Here is an 18,773-nt window from a genome sequence, read left to right as displayed (position 1 = left end):
ATGATGATAATTACAGCCTCATCTTTATAAGGGGGAGAACTTGTACAATGAGTGGCTGACTAAATACTTTTTGCCCCTCTGTATATCTCCAGACCTAGTACCCAGTGTGTGGGTGTATATATATATATATATATATATATATATATATAATAATCTATATCTGTCATTGACCTTGTGGTTGGTTCCTTCATATCCCGGGTGGTGACCTCTTTTGTCCTCTCTCCCCCATAGACCGTCTCAGTCTGGGGATCAGGGGGGCGGTTGGAGCTGACGCCCCAGAGGTTCGTGTCCCTGCAGGGCGCCCTGCGGGTGGACTGGATCCAGTGTCTGTGTGACGGGGAGGCGGCAGCCGATGGCTGCTCCAGGAAGAGGGCCAAGAAGTCTGTGGACCGATCGCTGTCATTCCTGGACGAATGTCTGAAGCTGATGTCAGAGAATGAGGTAACAGGATCGGTCAGCGGGTGCCGGGGAGGCGGGGTTAATTATCTGGGGGCACTTAGTTCTGTAGATGTCACCAGTGGATGTCACCTTCCTCCATGTTCAGGCTCTGAAGCAGAAGGTTGTGATCGGCGCCATCGAGGGAGGAGACCTCCAGGAGGAGCGGCTGAGATCAGCGAGAGAGACGGCCAAAAGACCCGTTGGGGGATTCCTGCTGGACGGATTCCAGGGGGGCAGCGGGGACCCCGAGAACAAGCTGAACCTCATTGCGGCAATCACAGCCGAGCTACCGGAGGACAAGCCCCGGTGAGGAGGAGGAGGAGGGTCATTACTTCACCTGTGAGAAGTGTCGGTGTAAACAGCGTCCACTGGTGGCAGAAAGCTTGAATATATATATACATGTCTTCTTAGAGATCAGAAATGAGTTTCTTTGATACGGAGTGACAGATGCCCTGCAATCACAGCAGCCTCCAGAGCTCCCCCTAGTGGTGACTGCAGCCTCCTGAGCTCCCCCTAGTGGTGACTGCAGACTCCTGAGCTCCCCCTAGTGGTGACTGTAGACTCCTGAGCTCCCCCTAGTGGTGACTGTAGACTCCTGAGCTCCCCCTAGTGGTGACTGCAGACTCCTGAGCTCCCCCTAGTGGTGACTGCAGACTCCTGAGCTCCCCCTAGTGGTGACTGCAGACTCCTGAGCTCCCCCTAGTGGTGACTGCAGACTCCTGAGCTCCCCCTAGTGGTGACTGCAGACTCCTGAGCTCCCCCTAGTGGTGACTGCAGACTCCTGAGCTCCCCCTAGTGGTGACTGCAGACTCCTGAGCTCCCCCTAGTGGTGACTGCAGACTCATGTGCTTCCCCTAATGCTGACTACAGACTCCTGATCTCACCCTAGTGGTGACTGCAGACTCCTGAGCTCCCCCTAGTGGTGACTGCAGACTCCTGTGCTCCCCCTAGTGGTGACAGCAGACTCCTGAGCTCCCTCTAGTGGTGACTGCAGACTCCTGAGCTCCCTCTAGTGGTGACTGCAGACTCCTGAGCTTCCCCTAGTGGTGACTGCAGACTCATGTGCTTCCCCTAGTGGTGACTGCAGACTCATGTGCTTCCCCTAGTGGTGACTGCAGACTCCTGAGCTCCCCCTAGTGGTGACTGCAGACTCATGTGCTTCCCCTAGTGCTGACTGCAGACTCCTGAGCTCCCCCTAGTGGTGACTGCAGACTCCTGAGCTCCCCCTAGTGGTGACTGCAGACTCATGTGCTTCCCCTAATGCTGACTGCAGACTCCTGAGCTCCCCCTAGTGGTGACTGCAGACTCCTGAGCTCCCCCTAGTGGTGACTGCAGACTCATGTGCTTCCCCTAATGCTGACTGCAGACTCCTGAGCTCCCCCTAGTGGTGACTGCAGACTCCTGAGCTCCCCCTAGTTGTGACTGCAGACTCCTGAGCTCCCCCTAGTGGTGACAGTAGGCTCCTGATCTACTCCTAATGGTGACCACCCGATAATCCAGAATAATACTGATACTTCCAGCGTCTCTGTTGCTCCTGTTGACATTAACCCTTGTCACCCCTCCAGGTTCATCCACGGCATCGGGCGGCCGGATGAGGTTATGGACTGCATTGAGCGCGGTGTAGATCTGTTTGACAGCACCTTCCCGTACGAGGTGACAGAGAGAGGCTGCGCCCTGAGCTTCACCCACCAGTACCAGCCGGACCCCGAGACCGCAGGTGAACCCCAGCGCCCTGGTAAATGTGCTCTGGCTTCATCTCTGTTCTCATTACATACAAGTGCAGTGTTTCCTGACCCGAGAGCCTCCAGCTGTTGCAAAACTACAACTCCCAGCATGCCCGGACAGCCGAAGGCTGTCCGGGCATGCTTGAAGTTGTAGTTTTGCAACAGCTGGAGGCACCCTGGTTGGGAAACACTAATTAGCTGTGTGACCCAGACTTGCTTTGTCCTTAGTCCTTGACAAGAAGGAGCTGATTAATGGGGAACAGACCGAGGATGAGTCTGAGGATGCAGAGGACGACCGATCCAGCATCACCGCTTATGAGATCTGCCTAAAGGAGAAACGGTGCGTACGATGAGGCTCCTCCCACACGTGACATCACTGCGGCCATAGTTATAAGGATTCACCCAGTTCACATACTGTAATGCGGCAGTCACCCCGGGGTAGCACCACAGCCATTTATATAGAGAGATCTGTCAACTGTCTGTGACTTTAACCCTTTCCTCCTCGCACAGGTTTCGCGAAGACTTCCGGCCGCTTCTCCAGGGCTGCGCGTGTTACTGCTGCCGGCATCACAGCCGCGCCTACGTCCATCACCTCCTCATCTCCAAGGAGCTGCTGGCCGGGATCCTCCTCATGATACATAACTTCCAGCAATACTTCAACTTCTTCCGATCCGTCCGCGAGGCCATAAGTGACGGAAAGTTCCAGGACCTGAAGGAGATGATCAGGAAACAGGCGTCCTGAGACCAAGCCCCGTGATATTACACTACTATATAATAAAAGGGACCAAAAGATTTCGTAAATTATTGTCCTGTATTATACTCCAGAGCTGCACTCACTATTCTGCTGGTGGGGGTCACTGTGTACATACATTACATTACTTATCCTGTACTGATCCTGAGTTATATCCTGTATTATACTCCAGAGCTGTACTCACTATTCTGCTGGTGAGGTCACTGTGTACATACATTACATTACTTATCCTGTACTGATCCTGAGTTATATCCTGTATTATACTCCAGAGCTGTACTCACTATTCTGCTGGTGAGATCACTGTGTACATACATTACATTACTTATCCTGTACTGATCCTGAGTTATATCCTGTATTATACTCCAGAGCTGTACTCACTATTCTGCTGGTGAGGTCACTGTGTACATACATTACATTACTTATCCTGTACTGATCCTGAGTTATATCCTGTATTAGACCCCAGAGCTGTACTCACTATTCTGCTGGTGAGGTTACTGTGTACATACATTACATTACTTATCCTATACTGATCCTGAGTTATATCCTGTATTATACTCCAGAGATGCACTCACTATTCTGCTGCTGAGGTCACTGTGTACATACATTACATTACTTATCCTGTACTGATCCTGAGTTATATCCTGTATTATACTCCAGAGCTGTACTCACTATTCTGCTGGTGAGGTCACTGTGTACATACATTACATTACTTATCCTGTACTGATCCTGAGTTATATCCTGTATTATACTCCAGAGCTGTACTCACTATTCTGCTGGTGAGGTCACTGTGTACATACATTACATTACTTATCCTGTACTGATCCTGAGTTATATCCTGTATTATACTCCAGAGCTGTACTCACTATTCTGCTGGTGAGGTCACTGTGTACATACATTACATTACTTATCCTGTACTGATCCTGAGTTATATATCAGACAGGAGGCTCATATCTTATGCATTAATCTTTCTTTATTAATGCCCATAGCAGAAAACTATCTTTCTTTATATAATTCAAACAGAAAAAACTTTTCTTCTTTGAAAACGATGAAACAGACTACATATCCCAGCAGTCCTTGCAATCCTGATAGCCACTCCTATCCCAGTGACTCTATATAAAGGACTGCCTTAGTAACACTCCTCCTCTTTCTTTCTGCTCATGGCAGAGATAAGATAAGTATTTCTTCAATTCATGTATAAATTACTTCTTAAATTGTTCATACCTGTGCAGTGTATTCAGAATTGTTTTGTGTTTACACTTAACAATATTTTACTACTCTCTCTTTAAAATATTTAATTCTTTTCTATTCATTCTCTTTTTCCTCTGGGCTTCTGCCCCTGTTATATCATAGGGAGAAGAGAGCCGCTGTCCGCACGTTCGGGCGCTCTTCTCCTCCCTCCCAATCCCGTTTTCTTTCCCCTTTTTGCCTCATACTCTTACCTTTAGACGCCATCTTGTGAGCGTCCTTTACCCTTCCCCCTTCTTCTTCTCCTTTTCCCGCCGCGGCTCCGACTCGCGCGCGCGGTCAGGGAAGGGGGCGGGCCCTCCGTGAGGCGCGGTCATTTACTGACCAATCATTGGGTTTTTCAGCCGTAACATCGCGAGATTACGGCTGAGAACACCCTAGCTCTGTACCTCCTCTTCACCGCATCGCCAGTCTGCTGCGAGCGGTGAGGAGAGCGGTACCTACAGATTTGTCCCTGTATAGTGAGTTCAGCCTTGTTCTGTGCTGCCCTGAGAACTTAGTTTACTCAGTGCAGTGCGCTTAATAGTTACTTGGTTACTCTAGATTGTAGTACATTTACATTACTATAGCCCTAATTAGTACTAGTATAGAATTATCATGGCAGAAGGAGCTAATACCTTACCCAGGGAGGTGACAGTGGATGATTTTCCATCTGATTCACCTCAGCTTCTCACAGCTGCTCAAATTCAGGACCTCATCTACAGGTCTGTGCAGGCTGCACTGTCCTCTGCTGTTAACCCTTCCACCTCCCAGGTTACAGTGAGTAATGTTAAGAAAGGGAAAGTTCCTTTCAAACGCAGACACCTTACTGCGTATTCCGACTCCCCGGCAGGGGAAGTAGAATTGATGCATAAGACCGGACCCAACACGGCCGGTCAACCCAGCCTTCCTGAACAGAATCCTCAACGACCCTTGACTCACAAGGAGATACCACATAAACGCCTTAAGTCCCTTAGGCGAGCAAAGCCGAACTCCTTTAATGATACGTCTAATGACGAATCTTCAGAAGGATCCGAGGTGACAGTGACCACAGATTCTGATTCGGAGATTGAGGAAGCTGGGCTGATGTCTGACTTAAAAGAAGTCGACCCTGACTTGCCTTCTGAGGCCATCTTAGACTCCCTAGGGGAACCATTCTTCAACCCGGATGCAATATCGCATCCGCGGTCAGGTGACTGGGCACCCCTACCGCAAGTATCACAATATGTAGAATACTGGACAAGGAGGACCCTGGACAGGGTCAATAGGAACAAACTGAGGGCAGAATGCCCCAGGCCATTTGTCCCCAAAAAGGTGGCCCATACACCTGAAATTGATCCAGTACTGTTAAAGTACCTACTAAAAAATGGCAAGTATACCAAAAAAGGTATCGAGCGCTCATTTAAGGCGATACAAGATCGCATTTTAGACTTGTTGGGCCCTCTGACAAAAATATTAAATTTATCAGAACAAGCGGCTTCCACAGATGACCCAGTGGACTTGACCCAATTAAGAGGTTGGGCTCAGAGGGCCATCTGCCTCCTGGGTTCGGCCAATACTACATGCTCTACTGAGCGACGCAGGTCGATATTAATGAGACTCGACCCCCAGTTGTCTCATTTGGCGGAGACTGAGCCGGGACCTTCAGCTGAAGGCCTCCTATTTGGAGAGGATTTGATCAAAAACATAAACAAATTCGTTAGTCTGTTCACCAGCCTTGACAAGGCTCAATCCTCTCTTAAAAAGCCTGGTACTGGGACTAAGGTTTTTCACAAGGCCGGCAGAGGTAGGGGTCGCTCTGCCGGCCGTAACAATTATTACAGAGCTTATTCCAGACCCCCCGCTCAACCTTACGCTACCGCTCAACAGCAATATCCAATCCCTGTGGCACAACCGGCCCCTTTCTTTCCCCCACGAGGACGCCCCTGGAGGGGACGCGGAGGCAGAGGATTCCCTAGATCTCGTCCGCCCACTGGTGAGTATGATGCCACATTACCACACACACATACCTGTGGGGGGCAGGCTGCAGTATTTTACCCACGTCTGGTCCACGATTACAGCAGACGCGTGGATACTGGCAGCGGTAACGGGTTATCACATAGATTTCCTCTCTCAACCGGTCATGAACATCAGACCGCACCCCATTCATTTTTCTCCTCCAAATGTACGCCTCATAGACTTGGAACTAGAAGAACTCATATCAAAACAGGCGGTAGTAGAAGTCGATCCCTGGTCACCCGGGTTCGTAAGCACTCTCTTCTTAGTCAAGAAGAAAGACGGAGGTTATCGGCCGGTGATAAACTTAAGACAGTTAAACCAACATGTGACGTATCGTCACTTCAAAATGGAGGGGATACACTTACTGCGAGACCTCCTGATCCCAGGAGATTGGATGGTCAAGATAGACCTAAAGGATGCACATCTAACAATTCCCATGCATCCTGCCTCTCAGCAATTTCTAAGATTTCTATGGAGGGACAGAATGTGGCAATTTACTTGCCTACCCTTCGGTCTTTCATCAGCTCCATGGTGCTTCACCAAGATAATGAAGCCCGTCGTAGCCGCATTGCGATGCAGAGGCGTACGCCTTATAATATATCTGGACGACTTACTAATAATGGCACGTTCCAGAGAGCAAGCCAGTCTGCACAAAATGTGGACAGTGACATTACTGGAGGACCTAGGTTTCCTCATCAACCACAAAAAGTCAGTACTCTCTCCAGGTCAGGAGATAGAGTTTTTGGGGTTCTTAGTGGACACCAGACAGGCGGTACTACGTTTACCCAAGTCCAAACTGGCCTTGATTCGCAAGGAAATCAGGGCAGTCTTGCGAAAAGGCCGAGTATCGTTGAGAGTGATCTCACGTATAGTCGGTCTGCTAGCGGCCTCCATTCAGGCCATTTTTCCGGCCCCGCTTCATTATCGGGCTCTGCAACGCCTCAAGACCCTACACTTACGGCAGGGTCTGCGTTATGCGGACGAGGTCACTCTTTGTCCAGAATCGGAGGAAGAGTTACGGTGGTGGCTTCGGCATGCCGTCGAATGGAACGGCAAGACGATCTTCAATTCCAGCCCAGACGTCGTTTTGGAGTTGGATGCGAGCCGACAGGGCTGGGGGGCCCGGTGTGGCCACTCCACCACAGGAGGGACATGGTCCGTCGAAGAATCTTCCCTCCATATCAATGCATTGGAACTCCTGGCGGCCTTTTTCGCCCTCAGGAGCTTCCTCTCTCAGAGGTCCAACTGTTGCGTATTACTACGCATGGACAATGTGGCGGCGGTGCAATACATCAACCGCCTAGGGGGCACGAAATCCAAACTGTTAGCGGACATCGCGTCCGAATTTTGGCATTTCTGCCTTTCTCGCAACATTATTCCGATAGCGGAGTATATTCCAGGTGTGTCCAACTCCGTGGCAGACTGGAATTCCCGTTACCTTACAGATTCCAGCGACTGGACGCTGGAACGATCTGTGTTTCTAACGCTTCAGGGTCTCTGGGGTCCGTTCCACACGGATCTTTTCGCCTCACGCCTCAACCGACAGTTATTCCGCTTTTACAGCTGGAGACCGGATCCAGAGGCAGTAGCAGTGGATGCATTTCGCCAGACTTGGCCGACAGGGACGCATTATGCGTTTCCCCCCTTTCCACTGATCACCAGACTTCTCCTTCACATAGTCAACCAGAAGGCGAGGGTTGTTCTGGTCACTCCTTGGTGGCCGACGCAACCGTGGTTCCCTCTGATTCTGGGGATTTCGATGGACTATCCCAGACTACTTCCCCACTTTCCACATCTTTTGACGAATCCAACCAAGGGTCAACACCCGTTGGTGCTGGAGGGCAAACTACCTCTCCTGGCGTGGTTGGTTTCGGGGTGCCAGACCCAAGTGGAGTCCTTTCACAATCGGCTAGAGATCTCCTCGCCTTGGCCTGGGCCCCAGGGACTAGATCGGCATATCGATCTGCCTGGGGATTGTGGGTTCGTTGGTGTGATCAACGACAAGTTAATCCCGTTCAGGCACCTGTTTCATTAGTAGTGAACTACCTGGCGGAATCGTGAAAATCATATAGTTCCCTCAATGTATACAGGTCCGCCATCTCGGCATACCATTCTCCGGGGGACTCTTTGCCTGTAGGCAAACATCCTTTGGTGTGCCGTCTCCTACGCGGCGTAAAATTTAAACGTCCTCCGCGACCGCGTTATCAGACCACTTGGGACGTTGCCAAAGTGTTACAGATGTTTTCCTCGTGGGAAGACAATGATTCTCTTTCCTTGAAGGTTTTATCCTTCAAGCTCACGACTCTATTATGTCTGGTTTCCATTAAAAGGGTATCAGATGTGAGAGCCCTCGATATTTCCAGGCGACAATTTTCGCCAGAAGGAGTTAATTTCTCAGTGGTTCGTAGAACCAAAACCAGATTGCACTCGGTTTTCTACCCCTTTTTTTCCGTCGCATCCACGACTTTGTGTCGTCCGATGCCTGCAGGCATACGAGAGGCGCACGGCACCTTTGCGTTCCCCCGACTATTCCCAATTACTTGTTTCATATGTCCAACCACACCATCCAGTCTCCTCGGCCACTCTGGCCAGATGGGTGAGATCAGTGATGGAAATGTCAGGGATTGATATTTCCCTTTTTGGCGCCCACTCTACTAGGGGAGCTATGGCCACTAAAGTGGTTACTTCAGGGGGTTCGCTGTCAGACCTTCTATTGGCAGCAGATTGGTCTTCAGAATCGACCTTTCGTCAATTTTACTTTAGACCGGAGGATCATGTCTCTATGTCTGTCCTTTGATCTGAATCATTCTTATATTTGATGTCTATTTTATGATGCAGCTTTAAACTTGCATAAGATATGAGCCTCCTGTCTGATATATAAATCGAGATTTTCCTAGCTTGTGACGGAAAATATTAGTTATATGAAGACAGGAGGCGAGTATCTTCCCTCCCAACCCACCCTGTTACGAGTTTTCTTCTCTTTTTCTACAGGGTATTGAACTACGGTGGAGAATTCCTGTTTGCGGATAATCTATTGGTTCCTGAGTCCCCGTTGGGACGAAGTTCGATTTCAGGACATCCCTGTTGGAGTGTCATTGGTGGCAAGGTTCCACAAGTCCATGTTATGGCTCCAGAGTCGGAAAGTGTTGGCCGGCTGGCCGAAGAATCGAGTTGCGGTACCGAGTTCTACATGGAGTTCTCGATTCTTAGGAGTCTGCACTTCGCTTCAAGAAAGAGGAGGAGTGTTACTAAGGCAGTCGTTTATATAGAGTCACTGGGATAGGAGTGGCTATCAGGATTGCAAGGACTGCTGGGATATGTAGTCTGTTTCATCGTTTTCAAAGAAGAAAAGTTTTTTCTGTTTGAATTATATAAAGAAAGATAGTTTTCTGCTATGGGCATTAATAAAGAAAGATTAATGCATAAGATACTCGCCTCCTGTCTTCATATAACTAATATTTTCCGTCACAAGCTAGGAAAATCTCGATTTATATCCAGTATTATACTCCAGAGCTGTACTCACTATTCTGCTGGCGAGGTCACTGTGTACATACATTACATTACTTATCCTGTACTGATCCTGAGTTATATCCTGTATTAGACCCCAGAGCTGTACTCACTATTCTGCTGGTGAGGTTACTGTGTACATACATTACATTACTTATCCTATACTGATCCTGAGTTATATCCTGTATTATACTCCAGAGATGCACTCACTATTCTGCTGCTGAGGTCACTGTGTACATACATTACATTACTTATCCTGTACTGATCCTGAGTTATATCCTGTATTATACTCCAGAGCTGTACTCACTATTCTGCTGGTGAGGTCACTGTGTACATACATTACATTACTTATCCTGTACTGATCCTGAGTTATATCCTGTATTATACTCCAGAGCTGTACTCACTATTCTGCTGGTGAGGTCACTGTGTACATACATTACATTACTTATCCTGTACTGATCCTGAGTTATATCCTGTATTATACTCCAGAGCTGTACTCACTATTCTGCTGGTGGGGTCACTGTGTACATACATTACATTACTTATCCTGTACTGATCCTGAGTTATATATCAGACAGGAGGCTCATATCTTGCATTAATCTTTCTTCTTTAATGCCCATAGCAGAATTTTTTATACAATTTTAAAACGTATATTAAAGAAAAAATCTTCAAAACTACAACTCCCAGCAGCCCTTTGGGCTCTCTTCACCCCTCCTAGCTCGACTGGCTCCTATATAAAGGGCTGTCTGGGACATCTCCTCCTCTTTCTTTCTGCTCATGGCAGACATCAGTTAAGTGATTCATGTTGTTTTAATATCCTTTGGATACCTTTTCTTGTATAATTCGTTTTATCATTCTCTACTCTATATTTACTGTAGCTTCAGATTTATCTGAACATTTCTATTTTCTGTAACTGTATATGTATATATTTTCTCTGTCTAGATTTCTTATATTTTCTTTTATTTAGTCCTGTGACGAGTCCTTTATAGACCGCAGACCCCTGGTTGCGGTCGGAAGGGTAAGGGGCTTAGTTCTCTATTTCCACAGATTTTTCCCATCCCTGTTTTACTCACAGACGCCATCTTAGGTCCTCTGTGGCTTCTTCCCCTTCCCCCTTCTTCTCGCTGCTAAACCGCGCGCGGAAACCTTTAGGGGCGGAGTCGCATAGTCCCAGAGGCGGCCTGCCGCTCCTCCTTGCAGCCAATCAGAGCGCGGCTTACCGCGCGTCTGACCAATTGCGGCGCTCACGGCCATAATCGCATGTGATTACGGCCCCGAGCGCTGTATACTAACAACCCCTCCTTCCCCTCTCGCCATTCCGTGGCGAGCGGTGGAGGGTTTAGCATCGGAGCAGTCACTGTCTGGTATTAGATAGAGCCTCAGGTATCGCTGTATATATTAACTCATTGTACCTTACCTGTCAGCTTGTTAGCTTGTCTGGTAGGAGACTGGGCACTCTGATAAATTTATATAGATCATTCCCTCTGACATAAAAGGCTTAGCTTTGACTATTTCACAACCTGAATAGTGTTACTTATTAGTCTAATCTATAATGGCCGGAGAATCTTCCCAGTCAGGTTTGGGGCAGGATATGCTCTCAGAAGCTCCCCTATCTGCAGCACAAATACAAGAGCTTATTAATAGATCAGTTAAGGCAGCTCTGGCGACAGTTGCTGCACCATCGGTATCTCATATGCCAGTTACTGCTGACTCTGCCAAGAAAGGCAAAGCGCTTTATAAGCGCAAACATACTGTCGCATACGACTCCCCGGCAGGGGAAGAAACATATATGCAACAGACAGAGCCCACCATGGCCTGTCACCCCGCAATGACAAACGACCCCATTCGACCCCCGGGCCTCGGGGAGTGTACTAAGAGGCATAAGTCCGTCAGGCGTTCCAAGCCTAACTCCTTCGATACGTCGGAGGAAGACTCGGCGGAGGAAGAATCTGGTGAACCAGAAGGCACAGATTCTGGGTCTGAAAATGAGGCGGGTTTACAGGCGGATTTCCCATCCACCGATCCGGGTGTCCAAGTAGAGACTATCCTGGATACTTTGGGGCAACCCTTTTTCCATCCAGAGGCCATCATACACCCCCGCTCAGGGGATTGGGCCCCCTTGCCCCAGGTGGCTGCATATATAGAATACTGGACCCGGCGAACCCTTGATCGGGTCAACCGTAATAAACTGAGGGCAGAATGCCCACGGCCTTTCCTCTCCAAGAAAGTGGCCATAACTCCGGAAATAGATCCTGTCCTTATGAAATACTTAACAAAATCCGGAAAATACTCAAAAAAGGGCATTGAAAGGTCGTTCAAGGCCATCCAAGACAGGATTTTGGACCTATTGGGTCCACTAACAAAAATCCTTAATCTTTCGGAGCAAGCAGCTTCCTCTGGTGACCCGGTGGATATCACGCAACTCAGAGGATGGGCGCAACGTGCAATGTGCATGTTGGGAACGGCGAATACCACCTGTTCCATTGAACGCAGGAGATCCATCCTCATGAAGCTGGAACCCCAGCTTTCACATTTGGCGGAAAATGAACCCGGCCCATCGGCAGAAGGCCTTCTTTTTGGAGAGGACCTTCTCAAGAATATTAATAAATTTGTAGGCCTATTTACAGGACTGGACAAAGCGCAAAATTCGCTTAAAAAATCCAGTGGCAAGGTTTTTAACAAGGCCGGCAGAGGAAGAGGTCGTTCTGCCGGCCGAGGCAACTATTATAGACCCTATGCTAGACCTCCCGCTCAGCCCTATGTGCCACCTCCACAACAATATACCATGCCGATGGCACAACCTGCACCTTTCTTTCCACCCCGAGGTCGACCCTGGAGAGGACGGGGCGGTAGAGGTTCCAGACCATCATCTGGTGAGTACAGATTCTCCACATCTCCCACACACCTATGTGGGGGGCAGGCTGAAACATTTTATCCACGTCTGGTCCATGATTACAGCAGACGCGTGGATACTGAACACAGTGGCAGGTTACCAAATAGAGCTCCAATCCCTGCCAGACATGAGGTTTACACCCCAACCTATTCATTTCTCGGACATAAACAAATCCCTTATAGACGAGGAGCTTCAGGAGCTCCTAGGCAAACAAGCGGTACGGGAAGTAGACCCCTTGTCACCGGGGTTCATAAGCAACCTCTTCTTAGTCAAGAAGAAGGATGGCGGGTACCGCCCCGTAATAAACTTGAGGAACTTAAACCAACATGTGACTTACCGTCACTTCAAGATGGAGGGCATCCATCTGTTACGCGACCTTCTATGCATAGGAGACTGGCTAGTGAAAATAGATCTGAAAGATGCTTACCTCACAGTCCCTATGCATCTGACCTCACAACCATTACTAAGGTTTTGGTGGGGCGATCGCCTGTGGCAGTTCACTTGCCTTCCATTTGGCCTGTCGTCCGCCCCTTGGTGTTTCACAAAGTTGATGAAACCCGTTGTGGCAGCTCTCCGGAGCAGAGGGGTACGTCTGATAATTTATCTGGACGACCTGCTCATCATGGCCGGCTCCAAAGAACTGGCCAGATTACACTGTCATTGGACGGTATCTCTGTTAGAAGAACTAGGTTTTCTCATAAACCTCAAAAAATCGGTTCTGTCCCCAACACGAGAGATGGAGTTTTTGGGATTTTTGGTGGACACCAGAAGAGCTGTCCTTTGTTTACCCAAAACAAAACTGGCCCTCATTCGCAAAGAAAACAGAGCAATCCTACGCAAGGGTCAAGTATCCTTGAGGGTAATTGCTCGCATGGTCGGCTTGTTGGCGGCTTCCATTCAGGCGATCTTTCCGGCCCCGCTGCATTATCGGGCACTACAGCGCCTCAAGACCCTTCATCTTCGACAAGGTTTACGTTATGCAGACGAAGTGACTCTTTGTCCGGAGTCGGTCGAGGAGCTACGTTGGTGGCTCCGTCACGCTGTGGAGTGGAATGGCAAGACCATTTTCAACTCTTGTCCAGACGTGATCATAGAATCCGACGCGAGTCGACAAGGCTGGGGAGCCCACTGTGGTCAGGACACAACAGGCGGGATTTGGTCAGAAGAGGAATCTCTTCTCCACATCAATGCTCTAGAACTTTTGGCAGCATTCTTTGCGGTCAAGAGCTTCCTATCACAGAGGTTCAATTGTTGCGTACTTTTACGCATGGACAATATAGCAGCGGTTCAATACATCAACCGCCTTGGGGGCTCGAGGTCCAGGGTGTTAGCGGACATAGCGTCCGACTTCTGGCATTTTTGTCTGTCTCGCGACCTTATTCCTATTGCGGAATATATTCCAGGAGTCTCCAATTCCGTGGCAGACTGGAATTCCCGTTACTTGATCGACTCCAGCGACTGGACGCTGGACCGGTCAGTCTTCCTGTCACTTCAGGACCTTTGGGGTCCATTCTATATGGATCTTTTTGCCTCGCGACTCAATCGACAATTACCTCGGTTTTACAGTTGGAGGCCAGATCCAGAGGCGTCAGCTGTGGACGCTTTCTACCAACGGTGGCCGGAAGGGACGCATTATGCATTTCCCCCCTTTCCGATGATCACCAGGGTTCTTCTCCAGATCCTGTCTCAGAAAGCAACAGTAGCGTTGATCACCCCATGGTGGCCGACTCAGCCGTGGTTCCCCCTTCTGTTGGGGATGACGATAGATTTCCCCAGGTTGTTACCCCCTCTGCCTCATCTTCTCTCGAACCCGAACAAGGGTCTTCACCCTCTAGTTCTGGACGGCAGCCTACCTCTCCTTGCTTGGTTGGTTTCGGGGTGCCGACATCAGGTAATGATCTTTCTGAATCAGCTAGAAATCTCCTCGCCCTGGCCTGGGCCCCAGGGACTAGATCGGCGTATCGATCTGCATGGGGACTCTGGGTGCGTTGGTGTGATCAACGGGAGATTAGTCCCGTTCAGGCACCTGTGCAGGCGGTAGTCAACTACCTAGCCAACACATTCGATTCAGGCAAATCTTATAGTTCTATAAATGTTTATAGATCAGCTATTTCTGCATACCACTATCCGGTGGATTCCTTACCGGTGGGCAAACATCCTTTAGTTTGCAGACTCTTACGGGGAATCAAATTTAAGCGTCCTCCTCGCCCTAAATATCAAGCTACGTGGGATGTTTCCCGCGTGCTAGATATGTTTTCTTCATGGGAAGATAACAAGGATCTTTCTTTGAAGCTTCTTTCAGTAAAACTGACCGTTCTCTTATGTCTGGTCTCTATCAAAAGGGTATCGGATGTTCGAGCGTTAGATGTCTCTCGGCGTCAATTCTCGCCTGGAGGTGTTCAGTTTTCGGTTGTCCGCAGGACTAAGACGGGTCTTCAATCCGTCTTTTATCCGTTTTTTCCGGCTCATCCCAAACTATGTGTGGTTCGATGTCTTCAAGAGTATGAGACGCGAACAGCACCTCTCCGATCTACTAGTCATACTCAATTACTCATCTCTTATGTCCAACCTCATCTCCCGGTCTCCTCGGCTACATTGGCTCGGTGGGTTCGTCTAGCCATGGAGATGGCGGGGATTGATGTATCCTTATTTGGCGCCCACTCCTCTAGAGGGGCTATGGCCACTAAGGTTGTTATATCAGGAGGTTCTCTGTCGGATCTCTTACTGGCCGCTGACTGGTCGTCCCAGACCACTTTCCGTCAGTTTTATTTTCGACCCGAAGAACATGTCTCTATGTCTGTTTTATGATTCTGATTCCTACTTATCTTGGTAAGCTTTAAACTTGCAAGATATGAGCCTCCTGTCTGATATATAAATCGAGATTTTCCTAGCTAATGTGACGGAAAATATTAGTTATATGAAGACAGGAGGCGAGTATCTTCCCTCCCGACCCAACCCTATCATGGTGTTCTTTTTTTGTCTTTCCAGGTTATTGAAGAGAAAGTCTTCCACCTTCTGCAAGGAGGCTGATATGTTCCTGATCCGTTGTTCATCGGGTTTTTGTTCCAGTTCGTTCAGGTCACGGCGGTCCTGTTGACCACGTTGTCAAGAAGCATCATCGGGTGGCAGTTCCTGTTCTTCATATGGAGTCTGCTGTGCTGGATGCCGCATAAAGAAAGAGGAGGAGATGTCCCAGACAGCCCTTTATATAGGAGCCAGTCGAGCTAGGAGGGGTGAAGAGAGCCCAAAGGGCTGCTGGGAGTTGTAGTTTTGAAGATTTTTTCTTTAATATACGTTTTAAAATTGTATAAAAAATTCTGCTATGGGCATTAAAGAAGAAAGATTAATGCAAGATACTCGCCTCCTGTCTTCATATAACTAATATTTTCCGTCACATTAGCTAGGAAAATCTCGATTTATATCCTGTATTAGACCCCAGAGCTGTACTCACTATTCTGCTGGTGAGGTTACTGTGTACATACATTACATTACTTATCCTATACTAATCCTCAGTTATATCCTGTATTATACTCCAGAGATGCACTCACTATTCTGCTGCTGAGGTCACTGTGTACATACATTACATTACTTATCCTGTACTGATCCTGAGTTATATCCTGTATTATACTCCAGAGCTGTACTCACTATTCTGCTGCTGAGGTCACTGTGTACATACATTACATTACTTATCCTGTACTGATCCTGAGTTATATCCTGTATTATACTCCAGAGCTGTACTCACTATTCTGCTGGTGAGGTCACTGTGTACATACATTACATTACTTATCCTGTACTGATCCTGAGTTATATCCTGTATTATACTCCAGAGCTGTACTCACTATTCTGCTGGTGAGGTCACTGTGTACATACATTACATTACTTATCCTGTACTGATCCTGAGTTATATCCTGTATTATACCCCAGAGCTGTACTCACTATTCTGCTGGTGAGGTCACTGTGAACTTACATTACTGATCCTGTACTGATCCTGAGTTATATCCTGTATTATACTCCAGAGCTGTACTCACTATTCTGCTGGCGAGATCACTGTGTACATACATTACATTACTTATCCTGTACTGATCCTGAGTTATATCCTGTATTATACCCCAGATCTGCACTCACTATTCTGCTGGTGTGGTCACTGTGTACATACATTACATTACTTATCTTGTACTGATCCGGAGTTATATCCTGTATTATACTCCAGAACTGCACTCACTATTCTGCTGGTGAGGTCACTGTGTACATACATTACATTACTTATCCTGTACTGATCCTGAGTTATATCCTGTATTATACTCCAGAGCTGCACTCACTATTCTGCTGGTGATGTCAATGTGTACATACATTACATTACTTATCTTGTACTGATCCGGAGTTATATCCTGTATTATACTCCAGAACTGCACTCACTATTCTGCTGGTGAGGCCACTGTGTACATACATTACATTACTTATCCTGTACTGATCCTGAGTTATATCCTGTATTATACTCCAGAGCTGCACTCACTATTCTGCTGGTGATGTCACTGTGTACATACATTACATTACTTATCTTGTACTGATCCGGAGTACCCCTTTAACCCCTTAAGGACCCTGCCATCTTCTGCACACCTGACCACTGTCAATTAATTTTCTACCACTGAAAAATGACCACTAGAGGTCTCCCTACCTGTCCTAGCCGCAAGCCCTTTTTATAGATTTCAGACATTCTGGTGTCCAAAATCTCAGACTGCAGCCGGGACACAGACAAGCTCAGCACTGTTCCCTGCCTGTCAGTCATACAGGCAGGAGTCAGCACTGTGCTCATAGCACAGCAGGGCATACTCCTGACTCTGCCTTACTGCATGCCCTCATTCATTTTACTATCTAAGCTCCGATCTTTCTTCTCTCTGCACATGCAGTTGTAAACAGAGAGAAGATTCAGAGCTGCCAGCTGAGCTTGTCTGTGTCCCGGCTGCAGTCTGAGATTTAGGACTCCAGCATGAGTCTGAAATCTATAAAAAAAAAAAAAGGGCTTGAGGACAGGATTGATAGGGAGACCTCTAGTGGTCATTTTTTCAAAGGGGAAAAATGAAATAGAAAGAAGCATATTTTTTAATAATATGCTATTTGAAAGTTATTCTGCATACATTAATCTATAATATGTCAAAAGTTGTTTTGATGACAGGTACCCTTTAATTCAATGTGACTCTGCTGCTCAGTGCACACGGTGGAATTTACATGCCAGATCTTTCCTGAACAGAAATTCTTTTGTCTGTTTTCCCACAGAATGAACTCGGTCATTCTTTGTGTGGTCTAAGCCCCGGAAGATTCTGCCAGTACACGTGCTGTACGGAAAGTGCGCTTAGAGATTCTTCATGTGGACATTTTGTTGTGAGAACATAGCCTTAGGGTACATTCACACTGGCGGCTACATTTGCGGGTTTCCCGCTGCGTATTTGAAAGGGGGCGGGCTCTTCCCAGCTCTGTAATATGCAGCCGCTAATAAGTACTGGAAGGATAAAGATTTTTTAATAGAAGTAATTTACAAATCTGTTTAACTTTCTGGCACCAGTTGATAAAATAAAAAATGTTTTCCAGCGGAGTACCCCTTTAAGCTGTATTATTTTAGAATTTTAAAAATTATTAAATTAGATTACCCTTCAGATTCAAGCTAAAATGTCATTGTAATGTACGCAGAACTGTGTCGCATGGTACATCCAAACAATTGATAAAAGGCTTCCTACTAACTATTTAGATTGGATTTATGCCGGGTCTGACATTTCTGCGTATTTTCCCTCGATGAGACTTTTTTGAGACTTTTTAATAAAAGTCTCAGTTGATAAATTCCTGACCCCTGCATTTTATCCTCTATTGTAGAACACTATACTATTTCTGCGGAGGAGGGCTCTAAAGCAAAGTCTCATAAAAGTCTCAACTAAAGACTTTCTGAGAGACAAATATAGACCGTCTAAACTGGTCTAAACATTTTGATAAATCTCCCCCACTGACCCTCATGATAATTAGGGGGGAGGGATCTGCTGCAGTCCATGGTAAACGGTTAGGCCGTGTCCGTTGCCGCCGATGTGTTCTTGGTAATTGGATTATCATGGGTTGGGCTGTAATCTGTCCACAGTGTTATTATTGCAGCTCGGCTGTGATCGAAATATGTTAACTAGCGGAGAAGCAGCGTTTCTGGCAGAGAGTGCTGCTCGTCGGGGTTACCCCGGGGGACATCTGACTGAAAGCGGCA

At 47.6% G+C, this 18,773-nt stretch overlaps 1 protein-coding gene across 5 annotated transcripts in view; it reads left to right on the top strand.

The window, feature by feature from the left end:
• The window catches only part of QTRT2 (queuine tRNA-ribosyltransferase accessory subunit 2), a 35,512-nt gene extending 17,446 nt beyond the window's left edge, over window positions 1–18,066 (top strand). For 2 of the 5 annotated variants that reach the window (XM_056559938.1, XM_056559939.1), the window contains exons 5-10: window positions 232–441; window positions 545–744; window positions 2,004–2,173; window positions 2,391–2,502; window positions 2,673–3,009; window positions 17,810–18,066. In XM_056559938.1, the coding sequence (XP_056415913.1) occupies window positions 232–441; window positions 545–744; window positions 2,004–2,173; window positions 2,391–2,502; window positions 2,673–2,904 (924 nt within the window). In that variant the 3' untranslated portion in view covers window positions 2,905–3,009; window positions 17,810–18,066. Of the gene's footprint in view, window positions 1–231; window positions 442–544; window positions 745–2,003; window positions 2,174–2,390; window positions 2,503–2,672; window positions 3,010–17,809 lie in introns of those variants that run through there. The other 3 variants (XM_056559936.1, XM_056559937.1, XM_056559940.1) reach the window with 3 other exon arrangements.
• The last annotated feature ends 707 nt before the right edge of the window (window positions 18,067–18,773 follow it).

Source organism: Hyla sarda, chromosome 2 (assembly GCF_029499605.1).
Source record: "Hyla sarda isolate aHylSar1 chromosome 2, aHylSar1.hap1, whole genome shotgun sequence".
NCBI lineage: Eukaryota > Metazoa > Chordata > Amphibia > Anura > Hylidae > Hyla > Hyla sarda.
This window is presented reverse-complemented; position numbering and strand designations above follow the sequence as displayed.